Source organism: Mustela nigripes, chromosome 3 (genome assembly GCF_022355385.1).
Source record: "Mustela nigripes isolate SB6536 chromosome 3, MUSNIG.SB6536, whole genome shotgun sequence".
NCBI classification, from domain to species: Eukaryota; Metazoa; Chordata; class Mammalia; order Carnivora; family Mustelidae; genus Mustela; species Mustela nigripes.
In genome coordinates this window covers 45,895,922-45,912,251 of record NC_081559.1, presented here as the reverse complement: position 1 = coordinate 45,912,251, position 16,330 = coordinate 45,895,922, and the positions used below count along the sequence as shown (strand labels likewise).

Here is a 16,330-nt window from a genome sequence, read left to right as displayed (position 1 = left end):
CAGTCTCATCAAGGGGGTGGTCCCCCTCTCCTGTGTAAGGTGGTATCTCCGGGCATCTGACACCATCCCCTCCATCTGTCCTCAGTGCTCCATTTCCCCATGCCACATTCTCTCATCAGCCCGTAACAGCCAGTGTGCAGCCCCTTCCCCACTGAGCTCTCACGTGAGAACCTATGTTTTCTACTTTCTACCCTCTTTGCCTCTCAGTTATATTCATTCCTCAGTTGTTGAGCTGTCTCCCAGAGACAAGCTGCTGAGCTTGCTCCCATGGCAAGTGCATGGAGCAGCATCTTCCCCAGCTTCCTCCAAAGCTTCAATGGCCATGGGCCACACACGGAGGACAGGAAATGCCAGGTCCTTTGAAGGCCATGGGATTCAGGGCCTGAGCTGACATTCATACAGGGGGATACAAAATGCCATTAGAGAGGGGCTTGCAGAGCACAGAACCTTGGTCCAATCAGATTCACAGTGGGTACAAAGGCCCACCCTATAATCATTTCCTCAGTATCTGAGTATGTATCAGGATGTCTGTTAGTGGTAGGAAAGGCCAAGGGAAAGACTTCAAAAGCACTTCTATGCTCATGGCCAAAATAGTCTAGCAAAACGCCCTGTATCCCAGGGGCAATAATGACTTAGCATCATCCTGAAAGACCCTATTTTACCAGTACAACCTTAGCAAAAATCAGATGAATAACAAATGAGATACTTAGATATAATCCAGCAAAATATGTAAAATATCTATGTGAGGAAAACTACAAAACTCTGATGAACAAAATCAAAGAAGAGGTAAACAAATGGATATTCCATGTTCATGGATAGGAAGACTCAACATCTGATGCCTTGTAGGACACTTTGACTCCAAAGACGAAGATGTCAGTTCTCCCCAACTTGCCCTATACATTCCACGCAATCCCAATCCTGGCTAGCTATTTAGTGGCTGTTGACAAACTGATTCTAAAGGTATATAGAGAGACCAAAGACCCTCTCAGAATAGCCAATATGATACTGAAGGAGGAAAACGGAGTTGGAGGACTGATGGTACTGTTTTCAAGACTTCCTGAAAGATTTCCTTTCAAGGCTACAGGCATCACGACAGTGCCATATTGGCAGAAACAACAGACAGATGGGTCAGTGGAATGGAATATAGAGCCCAGACATAGACCCATACAAATATAATGAACTGATCTTTGACAAAGGAGTGAGGGCAATATAGTGCAGCAAAAAGTCCCTGTGACAACCGGACATGCACATTCAAAATGATGAACCTAGACACAGACCTATGCCCTTTCCAAAGATTAACTGAAAGATAAGGCACAATCCATGAGAGAAATAATCGGTTAGCTGAACTTCATTGAAATGAAAATCTCCTGCTCTGCAAAAGATGATGTCAAGAGAGTAAGACAAGCCACAGAGTGGGAGAAAATGTTTGCAAAAGGCATGTCTGACAAATGACTATTATCCAGAATATGTATTTTTTAAAAAAAATATTAAAACACAGCAAGAAAGCAAACAACCTGATTGAAAAATGGGCCAAAGACCTGAGCACACACCTCGCTCAGGAAGACACACAGATGGTGAAGAAGTACATGAAACGAGTGCCCACAGGAACATGCAAACGAAAACGACAACGGGAAACCTCTCCACGCTGATGAGAATGGCTGAAGTCTGGAACACTGCTGACATCAAACGCCGGCAAGGATGCGGAACAGTAGGGACTTGTGTCTGTTGCTCAGGGGAACACAAAATGGCAGCCACTTGGAAGGGAGTTTGATGGTTCCTCACAAAACTAAACACACTATTACCACGCGATCCAGCAATCGCATTCCTTGGTATTTACCCAAAAGAGCTTAAAACTCATGTTTGCGCAAAACCTGCAATGAATGTTTACAGCAGCTACATTAACAAGTAATCACCCAAACTTGGAAGCAGCTAAGATGTCCTTCAGTGGGTGAGTGGATAAACGGACTGGTCCACCAGACACCGGGATATCACTCAGTGCTAGAGAGAAATGTGCTGTCAACCTACGGAAAGACGTAGAGGAACTTAAACGCTTATGACCAAGTGAAGAAGCCAATCTGAGAAGGCGACATTCTGCATTCTGTGAAAGACAATATTACAGAGACAGTAAGATCAGTGGTTCCAGGGGTGAGGAGAGAGGGAGGGAGGGATGAACAGGTGAAGAATGGAGGATTTTTAGGGCAGGGAAAATACTCAGTATGAAACAATGCAGATGGATATGTGTTGTTACACATGTGTCCAGACCTGCAGAGGGCACGACACCGAGAGTGAGCCGTAAAGTGAATGATGGATTTGGGGTGATGGTGACGTGTCCATGCGGTTTCCTCAGTTACAACACATGCACTGTCTGTTGAGGGACGTTGGTGATGGGAGGAGGGCCTTTATGGGATATCTCCATGCCTTCCTCTCAATATTGCTATATATCCAAAACTCCTATAAAAATAGTCTTTAAAAAATAAAATACATTCGAAATGTGGCGAACAACACCTGTAGCCAAGGTGCTCTGGTGGGTGGTCTGGACTGCGTGGAAGGCGTCGGCACAGGCTCCTGGTGGCCGAGCTGCAGAACATGTGCCCTCCAAGTCCTGTGCAGGAGGGAGTTAGAGATGGTTTGTGTTCACCTGGAAGAGGCAACAGTGTGAAATCCTGGTCTTGCCCCAGGCTGAGGTAGGCCCGCCTGCTCTGTGTCACGATGCAGGCCTCGTGGGCCTTCATCACCCAGACGGGTCCTGTAGAGTATCCTGCTGGCTTATGACATCATACTGATAAGGCCTCCGGGGAGCACTGACTGGCAAGAGCTTCTGATGCCTTGTAGGACACTTTTACTCCAAAGGCTGGGAGACAAATGTTACCGTCTCAGGGTTGTGTCAGAGCTAAAGGTCGAAGGGGCTCTGTGGTCTGGGCATGCCAAGACATTGCTTCGGAGGAATAGCAGGGGTTTTTAGGCCGAGTTCCCCTCCTGTGATGAGTGAGGGCAGGGTCAAGCCCCCCCCACTGGCCTTTGTAGGTCGCATGCACCTCACTGGGAATGTCTGCATAGCGGGTAACTTGAGGCTGTTGGTTCTGAGTAGGGCTGGATTGGGGATGGACTCGTGCTACAGCACAAGCATGGCTCTGAGGGTGCCCCTGGGGGAATGGGACAGCACATAGTGTCTCTGAAACCCCGACGTGCAAACCTGCAGCAGGGAACAGCTCATCAGAACGCAGTGGCTGTATGTAGTGGGCCACGGTGGAGAAGGAGCCTCCGGCCACGGGACCTTTGGTGGCTACGGGACCTGAGCTGCCCTTCACGAGCCAAGGGTTACAGAGAGGCTTGCCTGTGCAGCGAGACAGGATTATAATAATAATAAAAGGCATGAAGATTGGAAAAGGAGTGAGACTCATATTCACAGACAAATTGCTTGTCTATGTAAAAAACCCCAAGGAATCCACAAAGAAACTGCTAGACTTTGTGAATTTGGCCAGGTTAGAAGACAGGTGAACAGAGAGAAAAGTTAATTGTCCTTGTATACATTAAGAATAAACAACTGGAAAGAAAATTTTTAAAATACCATTTACGATAGGGTCAGAATTGTCCAACACCCAGGAATACATGTAATGCAGGATATGTAAGTCCTGTGCACGAAAACATCGCTGAGTATAATTTAAAAGACCCAAATTAACATTCATGAATAGGAATTTATATTTTGATGATGTCCATTGTCCTTAACTTGATTCATAGATTTATTTCAATTCTTATCAAAATTCCGACAAGCTGTTCTGAAGAGAGAGACGAGATGATTCTAAATTTACGTGGAAATTCAAGGCATCTAGGATAAAAAAAAGCAATCTTTGAAAGGGAGAGCAGAATCGGAAGGCTGGCACAACTTGCTTTCAAGACTCCGTGAAGCTGCAGTGTGGGCGGCTGTCTGGGCCTGGATGGAGGCAGCGCCCCAGGGAGGAGAGGCCAGAGCGCATCTGTAAGGATGATCAAAGGACGAAGAGGCCACGTCCATCAGGTGGGCTCAGGAAAGCCTGTTTAAGAAACGTTGCCAGAACATGGACTGTCGGAGTGGATAAAAGCGAAACTGCCCCCTTTCCACCCCATGCACAAAATTAATATAAAGTGTGTCCTGAACCTCAACACAAAAGCTGACACCATAAAGTTTCCAGAAGAAAACAGCAGAGATCTTTGGAAGCTCTACATCATCAAAAGTGTCCAGACAGTTTACCAATGGCACAGACCACGAGAGAAGACGTGTAACCAGGAACTCACGGAGGGAAAAGACCTGCTCTTTGGAAGACATGATTAAGAAAATGACGGGGCGTCTGGGTGGCTCAGTGGGTTAAAGCCTCTGCCTTCGGCTCAGGTCATGATCCCAGGGTCCTGGGATCGAGCTCCGCATCAGGTTCTCTGCTCCCTGGAGAGCCTGCTTCCTCCTCTCTCTTCCTGCCTGCCTTTCTGCCTACTTGTGATCTGTCTGTCAAATAAATAAATAAAATCTTAAAAAAAAAAAAAAAAAAAGGAGAGAAAATGACTAGGTAAGCGGGGGAATAGGGGAAAATACGCATCACGCGCAGTGCCGGGACTTAGAAAATCATGGCCATACGTTTACAATGAAAAGATGAAAATCAAGTAAAAGGAGCAAAATACTTAGGCCAACAAGTCAGAAAAGACCTACAGATGGCCAGTCCCCACCCGGAAAGATGGTCCATGTCATGATGCATCAGAGGAATGCGACTTAATACCGGATCAGACACAATCTCACCCCCGCTAGAAAAGAAGACACCCCAGGTGTCGGCGGGGACGGAGCCGCTGGGACTCGCGGGCACGGCCGGTGGGGATGGCAAGGATCACAAGCCCCAGGGAGCGTCGTGGCATCTTCTAGCGCTAGAGCCGGACCTCCTGTGCTACCCCAGGACGCTCCAGGCGGTGCACAAGTAGGTCCATTAAAGCAGGTGACCAACAGATGCCAGGATCATGGAACAGCCCCGGAAGGGAGACAAAACGTGTCCCTGCGTCCCGCAGCAGCATGTGTGACTGTCAGTGCCACACAGAAGCAGCAGACACACGAGAGAATGTGCTGAGTGACTCTGTGGATATGACACGCAAACACCTGTAGGACTGGCCTAATCAGATGGGGGTAGGGGACGCTGCCTGGTGGGGACACAGGGGAACTGCGCTGGATTCTCCTCCCCATGTCTGCTCAGGAAGAGCCAACCCGGACAGGGCTGCTATCAGCACGAAGGTGGCCCACAGGGCCCTGTCCGGTTCTCTCTGGAAGAGCCGCCCTCCACCCAGTCTTCGACTTGGGGGTTTCAGACCCTCGGGCCCTCTCTGCTCCTGCACCTCTGTGCTCACGGGCACACGGGGTGGGTCGCGTATATTGGCTCAAGGGTCTCCCCAGCGCACACAACTGTGCCCGGCCTGCACCTGTGTGAGTGATGGGGGCCGAGCCAGGCCAACCCAGGTCCTGCACAAAGACACGGGGCCCACTGGGCTCTGGATGTCTTCCTCAACCTGGGAGAGGCCCTGCCTGGCCCCCGACCTGGGGATCTTAGGACGGTGAGGAGTTGGAGTATGGCTGTGGCTGTGACTGGGCCAAGGTGTATTCTGAGATTCCTAGAAAGGGGGAGGAAGGGAGCCGGGCACAGGCAGAAACCCCAAGTGAAGGAGCAGTTAAGGGACAGAGGACCAGAGGGGCCAAGCTGAGGGGGTGAGGGGCTGGGCCGGGGGCCACCTTGGCTGTCCAGCTGAGGCCCCCAGACTTCTGGCACCTGCCAACCTACACGCATGTGTCGTGACCTTTAGCCCTCCCGGCTTTTGTCCTGGCCCTGTGCCTGGGGTGTGATGGTGCCATAACATGTGTGACTCGAGTCACGAGTCAGCCCGGGAGGCATATGTGCAGTTGTCCTTGGAAGGTGTGAGATCTGGGGCTACGGTGTACAGTGACAGGTCCCCAATCTGTCTTCCAGCCCCGGGGGGGCCCCAGGCAAGGCTCTGTCCCCCAGCAATCCCCAAGCCAAGGAGCCTTTGGCAGCCATGGTGACTCCCTGCCAGATATCTCTGCCACCCACCCTCCATGCAGTGAGGATGGTGCCTAGTGATTCTTTATTGAGTATTCTGGGTGGGCCAGGGACCTAGGGGCTGTGTCTCTCATGGGAGGTACTGTGGGACCTGAGCCCACATAGTCCCCTTCCGGGAGGTGCCCCTTGGAGAGGAGAAGGACGTCTGGGGCTCCCGTGTGCCTCGCCTCTGTGGCCAGGCCATGTGGCGAGGTCTGTGTGCTCCGGGTCTCCCATCCCCACCCCTCTGGGAGGATGGGCCTCCAGGTCACATCTTGCTTCGAGGGCAGTGCTTCAGGGCCTCCTGCAGGGCGTGGATGACACGGTCCACATTCTCCCGGGTGGCATTGCAGCCCAGCAGGCCGATGCGAAGCACCTGTTGTAGGGGCGGGACATGCAGATGTCAGGCAGGCCCTGAACCAGGTCCTCCAGCGGGGATGCCCCTGTCCCAGTCACACAATGAGCCCCTGGCCCTTTAGCCATGCAGAGCTCAGGAGGAGTGGCCAGGATGGTGGTCAGTTAATGAGCACTCAGGATTGCCTGCTTGGAGGGCACAGCTGGACCCAGGCCCGGGGCCTCTAGCCTGGTCGGTCCACCCGCAGCAGCAGAAGGCCATTCTGTGTGGGATTGGGAGTGCTGCACCCCACGACATCACTGAGCTGGGGTGAAAGGGGGCAGGAGCTGTCCCTCTGCCCGGATTCCCCCTAGGGACCCCATGACTGCCAGCCTCAGCTGGGGCCTGGTGTGCACTGTGCTCCATGTGGGGGGTGGGGAAGGCAGCTTCTGTGGCAGGTGGCAAGCAGCCGCTGTCGCCTTACCTTCCCCAGTGAGGGCCCAAGGCCGCCCGTGATCTCGATGTCAAAATGGTCCATGACATAGTTGACGATGTCTCTCCAATTATAGCCAGCGGGTGCAGCCACCGTGGTGACAGTGGGTAGCCGGATGGCCTGCAGGATATGCCTGACTCAGCCACCTTCCCCACGGCATGTGGCCAGCACCAGTGGATCTGGCCAAACCAGCCCTTGTCTCAGGGTCTGGAGGGGCCGGGCAGAGATGGGGATGGGCAGGGAGTGGGGGAGCAGGAGCCCGAGGACAGTGAGGTCACCACCTCCCCAGCAGCCCGAGCACGCTGGGTGTGTCCGTGTGTCTGTTCCCTCCGACAGGTCACGACCTCCCTGGGGCTAAGGAGCTTCAATTTCCTAAGAAGCCTGGGCTGACTGGCTGGTGACCCTACCCACCCCACCCCCGCCTGGGGACTGCCAGGGCTCTGGAGGCCGAGGGGCGTGTTCTGGCTCAGAGATCACCCACAACTACTTCAAGGAGGCTCTCAGGGCCGTCAAAGTGTTCTAAAATCCAGAGGTCAGGGAGCTGTGGCTGTGACAGTGACTGCCTGGGTGACCACAGGATGCTGTGTCCATTCAGCAGGGACTGGGCAGAAGCTCTCCCCTCCCCCCCACACCCCCTGCCCTCCGCCCTCTGCCCTCTGCCCTCCGCCCTCCTTACTGGATCCTTCACGAAGAGCTGCAGACCCAGTCCCTGCAGGCGCTCGTGTAGGTATGCAGTGACCTCCCGGTGCTGCCGCCAGCTGCTCTCCAGGCCCTGGGAGGGCAGAGGGTACCCAGTGGGTAGGGCCGGGGAGGGTGGGGGGGACATCTCCCTCGGTGGTGAGAGTGGAAGAAACTGGCTGTCATCCATGACTGGGGGGTGGGAGGGCAGCTTCAGACCAGAGGGGGCTCCTGGGCCCCTCGCTTGGCCTGGACTCCGATCCCCATTGAGACCCCCTGAGTCCCCAGTCTGGTGGCCCTGGTTCTGCCCCAGTGACCAGACCTGGAGCCACCTCAGGGGTGGACATAGTCTGGGTCTGGGGGACTTGGGAGGGGCCTGGCCAGTGGACGGACCTTGCAGCTCCTGGACAATGTGAGGTGGGAGCCCCTTGCTGTGGGTGTGGAAGTGGCCATGGGGCAGGAAGGGGCTTCCAAGCTCCCCACTGTATCCTGTCTTCCCAGTACATGGACCCCCACAATCCCTAGTCCATCTCAGCCATACACCCCCGAGCCCTTGGCTAGCCTGGGTGTAGGGACAACCCAGCTTCCAGAACACCTCAACTTCTCCTCGCCCAGCCCCGGGGTACAGCTCTATGAGCAGACCCAGAAGGGCAGACCTCGGCATGAGGCCCGCCACAGCTCCAGTGCTCATTCCCGCTCCTGGGCTGGTGGCAGGCCGTGGCCCCTGGGAGATATTGGATGAGAAAGGCCTTTGTGCTGGGGGCAGTGTCTTCTGTCCTGTGTCCTGCAGAGCCAATACACCTGGGGCCATGAGAGTGTGGTCGTGGCACTGGACAAAGTCACCACCCACCCCCACCCCTCCACCCCCAGTCACACATGCCTGTCCCTGCTCCGCCCCTGCCCCACCCCAGGAGCTGGCAGTGGCTCTAGGACAGCGCCAAGCCTGCTGGAGTCAGTCCCTCTGACACTCAGGACCAGCAGCCAACTCCAGTCCCTCAAAGCCCCTCATGCTCAGCTGGGCCCTCATGGAGCACCTCACTAAGCAGCCCAGGGGGCAAACGATCGTCCCTACCTGCCCCGTCACTGCGTCTGACCCCAGGGCTCTGTCCTCCTCGGCCCCCTCTGCTCGCAGCCAGCCCTCCCGCCCCTCTCCCAGGGCTCCTTCTCAGAGCCCGACCTGTCCAGCTCAGAGCCACTGTCCTGCGAAGCTCTTCTCTCTGCTTCACCATACACTCAACCCTTGCTTCTCTGCAGGAAGCCCTCCCATCTGTTTCCTCAGAAGGGCTTGGGGGTCCAGAGAAGGGGCCTCCCTGGGGCAGCCAGCCTCATCACAGGGGCTCCTGGAAGCTGCTGCCCCAAGGTCCCGCCCCTGCCCCTGCTCCACACTGCTCTCTGCCCCGTGCCCCCCTCACCTGTTCTGCGATGAGGGCCAGGCTCTCTCTCAGGCTGAACAGGCTGATGACTGGGGTGGTGTGATGGTATCTGGAAGATAGGACGGTGCTTGGTCCCCTGTCACTGGGCGGGGGACAAGTCAGGCTCTCTGACAATGGGCCCAGCCTGCTTCCCGGGGGCTGCTGCCCAGTTTTGGGCATGACAGACTCCGAGCTAGAGTAACAGCTGGGTCTGGGAAGAGCAAGGCTCAGAGCAAGGACCCTGGCCAGATCGCCTAGGACTGGCTCCCCCTCCACCTGGCCTTTCTTAGCCCCAGTGGCCCCAGAGTACGGCACAGTTCCTGGTGCCCCTCAGCCCCACGTGTGTCATAAGGGATCTTGGGTTGTAGCCAAAGTCTCTTCACAAGGAGCCCTCAGCTCAGCTCCTCTTTTTGAGAGGTGGGTAAACTGACACCCAGGAATGGGAAGATGTGGCTGGGCCAGGTCCAAAGGGCCCAGAGGTTCACAGGGACTCTGAGAGGAGAGGGCCTGGTGGAAGGTGATGGGGGTCGTGCTGCTGGACCTGAGCCCCCAGGCCCAGCGGCATCGCTGGCCTGACCCTGGTGAATTCTGGGGCTCCAGCTGGGGTCTGGGTTTAGAGGCGGGTGTGAACAACTGGTGAGAGGCTGGGTGGTGAGGGGCCACCAGAAATGCGCCCTGCCGCGGTCCTCACATCCTGGGTTGGTCATCACAGCCCCAGATGTTGGCAAGCCACTTCATGTCCAGGTAGAAGGAGACAGGCTTCGTCTTCCGACTGTAGATCTTATTTCTGGGAAGGAAGGACCAGCCTGAGTGCATGCCTGTCTGGATGGAGCGCTGGGAGCAGTCCTGTCAGACTCTCCTATTTTGCAGAAGTGAGCCAGAGGTGCAGGGCCCCCCAGGACCCCTGTGGTTGTGCTCTGGCCCAGGGGGACTCTGTGCCTCCCCAGACTCTGCGCCTTCCTGGGCCAGGTACAGCTGGGGACTTCAGCTCTCAGGCCCTCTGGTAATGCAGCAGGCCTCAAAGCCTTAAATACATCAATTATCCAAATAGGTGTGAACAGATGGGCCTCTAGCTGAGCTCTGAGCCCCGCTCTCAGACCCAGCCACCTCCGTGGTCCTCCCACAGGCAGCTCAGTCTTCCCACACCCATGTGCAACCCTTGACCACATCTAAGATAGTCTCTGAGCTGGTAAATGGTCGAGGGCTGCCTACGGTAATCATCTTCTTGGGCCAATCCCCTGTCCCTGACCGACCTGGCTCAGGGTCTGGACACTGGGGATGTGGGAGACACTGGGGCTGTCGGACAAAGCGGGTACATGCCCACCCCATGAAGCATCAGCTCCTGGATGCTGAGCTGGGGGTGGGGGGGCACAGGGCATGGCCACGGAGCTCCCAGTCCTTGGCTTGAAACTGGGGAGCTTCTAGAACGCCAGGCCCTGCATCCTCACACACCATGATGAGAATCTTCTGAGGCTACTAGGCTCATACCCGTGATCCTCACTGTGCCCCGGCTACCCATTGCCCTGTGAGCTCAGAGCTTCATTGCACCTGTCCAGGGCGTGCACCTGTCCCAGCTGGGCAGGGAGCAGCAGTGTGTCTGAGCATGGCCCAAGGAAGCCCTCCCTCCCTTGTTCTGATCTTCCCTCCTCAGGGGCCAACGGCCTCACTGCTCATCCAGCCCCAGGTGGGAGGTCCCGGGGTCACTCACTTGGCTTTTTCACTGAAGGAGAGGAGCGAAGTCCCTGGAGGCGAGTTCAGGACCTTCTGGGAGCCTGAGTACAGGACGTCAATGCCTGTGGAGAGGAGGGGCGCGTGCTCCTGGGGGGTCGAGCTCCACCCAGGGCGGGCTCATTGCAGGTGCCGTCTGAAGCAAGGTGGACAGTCTTGTCGGACTCAGCCCTTGACCTCTGCGACCCGACGCTGTGTCCAGGGAGATGGAGTTAAATTTTAGGCCGCCTGTTGACAGTGGACTGGGTAGAGGAGAAGCCCACGCAGGTGGCGTCAGGGGTGAGTGGGCATGTGGGGGTGGCCAAGGGAATGGGGAAACAGGTTTTCTTGCTCCATCTCAAAGTAAGAGCCTTCTGACTTCTGCGAAAACCGAATTTGATGTGAGAGGCTGTGAGTCTGAGCATCGCGTGGCCTGGCAGGGACAACTGAGGACTGATGTGGGCTACTGGCTCACATGGACAGCCAGCACTGTCTATGGTTTACTCCTGAAAGTGCAATGCTGGAAAGAACCCAAAGGTCTGCCACCTGGAGAGGGGGAGCTGTGGTACGTTCAGGGAGTCAGATGACACTGACGGACAGACATGCCAAAAGACATGACTAAAGCTCACTGGCCTGAAACTGAGGTCCGCAGCCTCCGCTGAGGATGGGCTGGAGGGTTAGGGCAGAAGTACGGAGCGTGTCCTGGGTTCACCCCGGCTTCTCTGGGGACCTGGGCTGGAGCCTCCTCTCTCCTACGGTGGGCTGTCTGGCCTGGGGGGCACAGTGTGGGCATCCCGGACAGCCCTGCCTCCTGCACTGCGTCCCCAGGGCCCCCTTCCTGAGCCCTTCCTTGCAGAGCAGTGATCTGAGGGTCAGCCCAGAAATCTCGCCCTCGCCTGCCTGGAGCTCCCTGATGGAGATGGTTCTGGGGGAAGTGTGGCTGACCAAGCTGGGTGGGTGGCCGAAGACAGGCACCACCCATGTGGATCAGGACTTTCCTCTGGGGGGAAATGCTGGGCCTAGAAGGCTTCTCTGCAAAGAGTTCTGGCTGCACATGACGCACTGGTGGGGTGCCGGCCGATGGGGAAACTGAGGCCCAGCCTGGCTGACAGGCACCCTGTCACTTCTCCCACGCACACCTGAGGGGCTCTGAGCACCTCTCCAGATGCTGGAGGGGCTTCTCCCTCCCACTTGCTCCCCACATCGCGGCCTGACAGCCCAGCGGAAACAATGGGGTGTTGATTAGCTGGTGGAGGGGGAGAAGATGAAGTTTCCCTGGGGCCCTAACCCACAGTGTGGGCTGACGACGAGCTTGCGGGCACAGAGGGGCCCCAAGCAGCAGTGGTACAGGTACGTGGCTTACCTTGCTGGTCCATGTAGATGGGGGCCCCCCCCAGGGATGCCACTGAGTCGACCAGGAGCAGGCAGTTGTACCTGGGCGTGCAAGGCAGCAGAGTGAAGCCCGGGACATTTCGGACTCTGGGGTTTTGGGAGGGGCCTCGAAGACCCCCAGAAGGCCAGCAAGAAAGCTCAGCAGCCTTTGGCCTCCTCCAGGGTACACCCTCCTGGATTGCCAGACCCCCAGGACCAGCTCTGTGTGGGAACCAGGGTGAGCAGAGGGGTGGAGCAGGTGTCCATGAGGGGACCCCGGGGAGTGTGGTGGGCCCGGCTGGCCTGCACATAGGGCCCCCCACTCAGGTGTGTTTGAGGGCCACCCCACTGAGCTGTGGTCCTGCCGGACCGCTGGGGCTCTGAGTGGGGCCGGGGGACCAGAGCACACGAGGCTGGGCTTTCCTTCTGCCAGGAAGGACACCCAGGGAGGACAAGGTTCAGAAACAGCTGAAAGCTTTTACTCTCCTCCATTTCCATGTTTTCTCAGGAATTTAAAAAAAAAAAAAAAAAATGGCATGAGGCCGCCTGGCCATCTCAGTCGGTGGAACGTGCAACTCTTGACCTTGGGGTCATGAGTTTGAGCCCCACGTTGGGCGCAGAGGGAACAGGTGGATGTCCTGGGGGGTGATAGCCCAAGCTTGGTTTACTAGACAAGACCCTAGGGTATAGGCTGTCCTGGCTGGGGTGGTGCCAGGTAGCCCCCTCTCCCCCAGGGTGCACAGCAGCCCTGCCAGGGCAATCCTGTCTGGCTGAGTAGAGCTTCTCTTCTTGCACCCTGTGGTCAACTATCTGGGATGGGCCTGCCGGTCCCACCTGATGACACCGTAGGTCCTGCCCATCCCAAGCAGGGGTGGGGAGGCTGCAGGAAGGCAGTGGAGGTAGGAGGCTGCTCCGGGGCCCTCGGATCTCAGGACAAGGTTGGGGCAGGCCCAGCAGCTCCTGGGACCCAGGGAGCAGAGGCAGTCTCAAGCCCTTCCCAGCCACGGGGACTGGCTGGCAGAGGGCACACCTGGCCTGGAGCACCTGGGTCCTCCTCTCTGGTGGGCAGAGGACCCCCGAGGGGCCTTATGCCCTGTGACAGAGGCTGGAGAGGGTGTAGAAGATCAGAATGGGATCTGGGTCTTGTCTGCTGCCCCCCAGACTGGAGGGACCTGCCAGCGGTCTCAGCCCCAGCGGACTCCCACGCGCTTGGCTCTGCCCCCAGCACCGTGGACAGGCTTACCTGTGGCAGAGCTCCCCATAACCGTCGAGGGGCTGCAGCACACCGCTGGATGACTCCCCCTGGGTCAGAAACAGCAGCACTGGCTTGTGCCGGGCCAGGCCCTGCGAGGGACAGAGGTGACTGTCATGGGCAGAGCCAGCAGGCTTGGACTCCCTCTGGGCCCAGAAAGATTTTTGCTGGGGACGGCATGTCAGAATCCACCCCCCACACTCTCCTTTCCTCCCCATGGACGGTAGAGATCTGGGCATCGCCAGCAAGCCTCGTCCCCTATCTGTGTCCCTCCCTGAGCTGAGCCAGAGCCTGGGCTCTGGGGAGATGGGCTTGTCCAGGAAGACAAGGACTTTCTTCCAGAGACCAAAGAAGAATGGCACCAGTCTCCCACCTCGTCCTGTTGAGGCTGCTGGGAGGTCCGCTGAGTCCCCAGGGTCTTAGCTGGTTGGGATGGACCTTTCCTGAAGGGATGTCCTAAGCATCAGGGCATGTCCTGCCCGCCATATCCTGCCTTCAGCCCACAGGACCAGGATCCTGACTCAGTTTCCTTGCCAGGCAGAACCATCCCTATCCCTTTCCACCGGCTCCCAAGTACTGGAGTGCTCCTCCTGTCCTGGTCCCCCGGTGCTGGGAAGAGCTGAGGGTCTGCCACCAGCCCTGGTGTCCTAGCCCTGAGCCCCCTTTGTGGGCTGGCCCCTCTCCTCCCTGGCGCCCTACCTCTTCCAGCTCCTGCAGTGTGTAGTGGCCTCCAGGGTCCTTGATCATTGGGTGCACTCGGGCTCCTGGGGGAGGGCAAGGGCAGAGTGAGTGGCGAGTGCCCAGCCCCCCAGTATTGGAGACAGGGTCTGTGCTGAGGCAGCAGGCCCTGTGTGTGCAGGAACCCACCCACCCCAGCCCAAAGAAGAAGCCAGAGGGAAGTGGAAGGTGGGTGTGAGCGTGTGGGGCCAGCTGTACTGCCTCTTCCTGGGGTGAGCCTCCCCGAGCCCAGCCAGGCTCCTCACCCAGGAAGCAAGCAGGCATTTGCACAGGCCCGGGGACCCCGTGCCTTCCCAGCAACATTTGGGGACCGAATGGAGGAGGAATGGGTGAGTGGGGGCTCTGGGAAGGCAGGCCCCTGCTCCCTCTCTCGGACCCTCGCAACCCCCACAGTGCCCCCCCCCCACATAGCCAACCCCCAGAGAGCCATAGGTGAGCAGGAGGAGGTCCCAGGACCCCCAACCCCATGTGGGATCCCAAGGCCGAGGTGCGGGCTGTGGGCAGAGCCTCTGGAGCACGGTGCTGAGCCTACCAGGGCCCGGCCTCTGCCCCTTGACACCTCCCTCTGAAAGCCAGTGTGTACACTCAGGGGACCAGGTGAAAGGTGGGGACCCCTTGGGCCACTGGAGGTTGTCCATTAATGAGGACCGAGTGCAGCCATGTGTGGAGCTGACCATGCAGGAGCTGCGAGATGCTTCCAAACACCGAGGTCAATCATTAAACCCTCGGCACACTCCTGCTTTTGATTCTTGTCTCTCCAGAACATTGTACTTGGGAGATGAAAACCTTGTCCGCGCTGCTCCAGAAACAGGGTTGTTTCCGAGATATTGGTACTGGGAGGGGATTTCAGCCTCTGGCACCTTGTCCTGTCACAGGGTGGAGGTAATGCCTGGGAGCCCGGGAGAGCTGCAGGGGCTCTCAGATTTGTGCTGAAATCCATAGCTTCCCCCAGCGCTGTCTCCCCGCGGGCTCTGGAAACCGCTGTCCTCAAGCTCTGGGAGCCTGGGAGGTGGGAGTCTCTCAAGCACTCCGATGCCCGCTAGGAGAAGGCAGCCGCTGGCCCGCTGGGAGGTGGAGGCATGAGGGGGATGGGCACGCCTGGGGAGGGGCCACGATGGCTCAGTGGGGTGGGTGGGCTGGGTCTGCCAGCTTCACCTGGGAGGCAGGCTGGAGGTCGTGGGGAAGGGGGAGGCAAGGACCCACACCGCACCCTGTGCCCCACATGTTACCAATGCGCTCCCCGATGTCCGCAGCCCGCTGCCCCCAGATGCCGTTGGCCCCGACCAGGAAGGAGTCCCCCGGCTCCAGGAGGTTGAAGAGGGCGGCCTCCAGGGCACAGTGCCCTGAGCCGCTGATGGCCAGCGTGAGGGGGTTCTTGGTCTGGAACACGTACTGGATGCCCTGCTTGATCTCGTCCATTATCTGGGGACAGAGGGGACATGGGTCAGGCCCTCCTCCCTTCCCTCGCCCAGCTGAGGAGGAGGCTTAGGGACTGGCCGCTGCCCCCTGCTCGGCCTACCTGGAACATCTCCTTGTGCATGTGTCCGATCATCTGCAGCCCCCCAGCCGCCAGCACGCGCGGGGCCAAGTTTGAAGGGCCGGGCCCCAGTAGAAGCCGGTTGGGGATGGACAGGGGCTTGAGCAGGGCCTTCGGTGGGGGCACCAGCAGCTGGTGGGAGGCCATGGTGCGCACCCGGCCTGCTGCCTGGGGCCCCAGTGCCGCAGTGGCCCTGGCCAGTGCTCGGAACATGTCCCAGGGCACCTCGAGCTGGTGTCTGGAGGCGAGGCCAGTCGATAGGCTCCCACTAGAGCTTTGGACTTTCGTTGTTTGCCGTGGTGACCTGACCCGTTATCGGCGTCTTTCCCGCATGTCAGGGCCTGACAGGCGGGGTGTTGAACCCTTGCTAGGGAGGAGGAGCCTCCGGAGTCCAGTCAATGAGAAACAGAGCTTGGCGCATTGCCCTCTGCCCTCCCCGCCCCCTCCCCAGCTCCTCTCAGCTGTCAGGTGCCCAGCCCCAGCCAAATGTATCCTGCCGGGCTCAGGGGACCCCAAAGGTTTTTTTTAAAGGACCAGTGAGTGAGCAGCTATTTCTGGCTTGGCAGAGCTCCTCGGTCCTGCTGTGGTAGTGCAAAAGTGACGACAATGGGGTTGCTGAGTGCCAATAAAACTTTATTTATAAGACCAAAAGGTGGGCTCAATTAGGCCCAGGGGCCATAGTTTGCCGAGCTAAGGGAAAGGCTCAGTTTAGAAAATACGTATGCCCTGTGCATATAGGCGCGCGC

At 57.6% G+C, this 16,330-nt stretch overlaps 1 protein-coding gene across 2 annotated transcripts; it reads right to left on the bottom strand.

The window, feature by feature from the left end:
* Positions 1–6,054: 6,054 nt before the first annotated feature.
* Positions 6,055–15,926, bottom strand: AGXT (alanine--glyoxylate aminotransferase). Of its 2 annotated transcripts, XM_059393890.1 has the most exons (11): positions 15,567–15,926; positions 15,277–15,469; positions 14,009–14,073; positions 13,301–13,401; positions 12,050–12,120; positions 10,688–10,772; positions 9,671–9,766; positions 8,980–9,049; positions 7,566–7,661; positions 6,881–7,009; positions 6,055–6,438 (listed from the first exon to the last, which is right to left on the bottom strand). In XM_059393890.1, exons 1-11 carry the CDS (start codon positions 15,795–15,797, stop codon positions 6,331–6,333), a joined length of 1,245 nt encoding a protein of 414 aa, XP_059249873.1. In that variant the 5' UTR covers positions 15,798–15,926; the 3' UTR covers positions 6,055–6,330. The 2 variants fall into 2 exon arrangements, with proteins under 2 accessions (XP_059249873.1, XP_059249874.1); XM_059393891.1 differs by lacking the exon at positions 9,671–9,766.
* Positions 15,927–16,330: the final 404 nt, after the last annotated feature.

Bases quoted from the DNA above. Each gene is read 5' to 3' on its own strand.
- AGXT (XM_059393890.1), bottom strand. From the start codon at position 15,797: ATGTTCCGAGCACTGGCCAGGGCCACTGCGGCACTGGGGCCCCAGGCA. The intron at 14,074-15,276 runs GTAACATGTGGG...GCCCTCCCCCAG, and splicing joins GGACATCGGGGAGCGCATTG to GAGCCCGAGTGCACCCAATG. The intron at 7,010-7,565 runs GTAAGGAGGGCG...CATATCCTGCAG, and splicing joins AGCTCTTCGTGAAGGATCCA to GCCATCCGGCTACCCACTGT.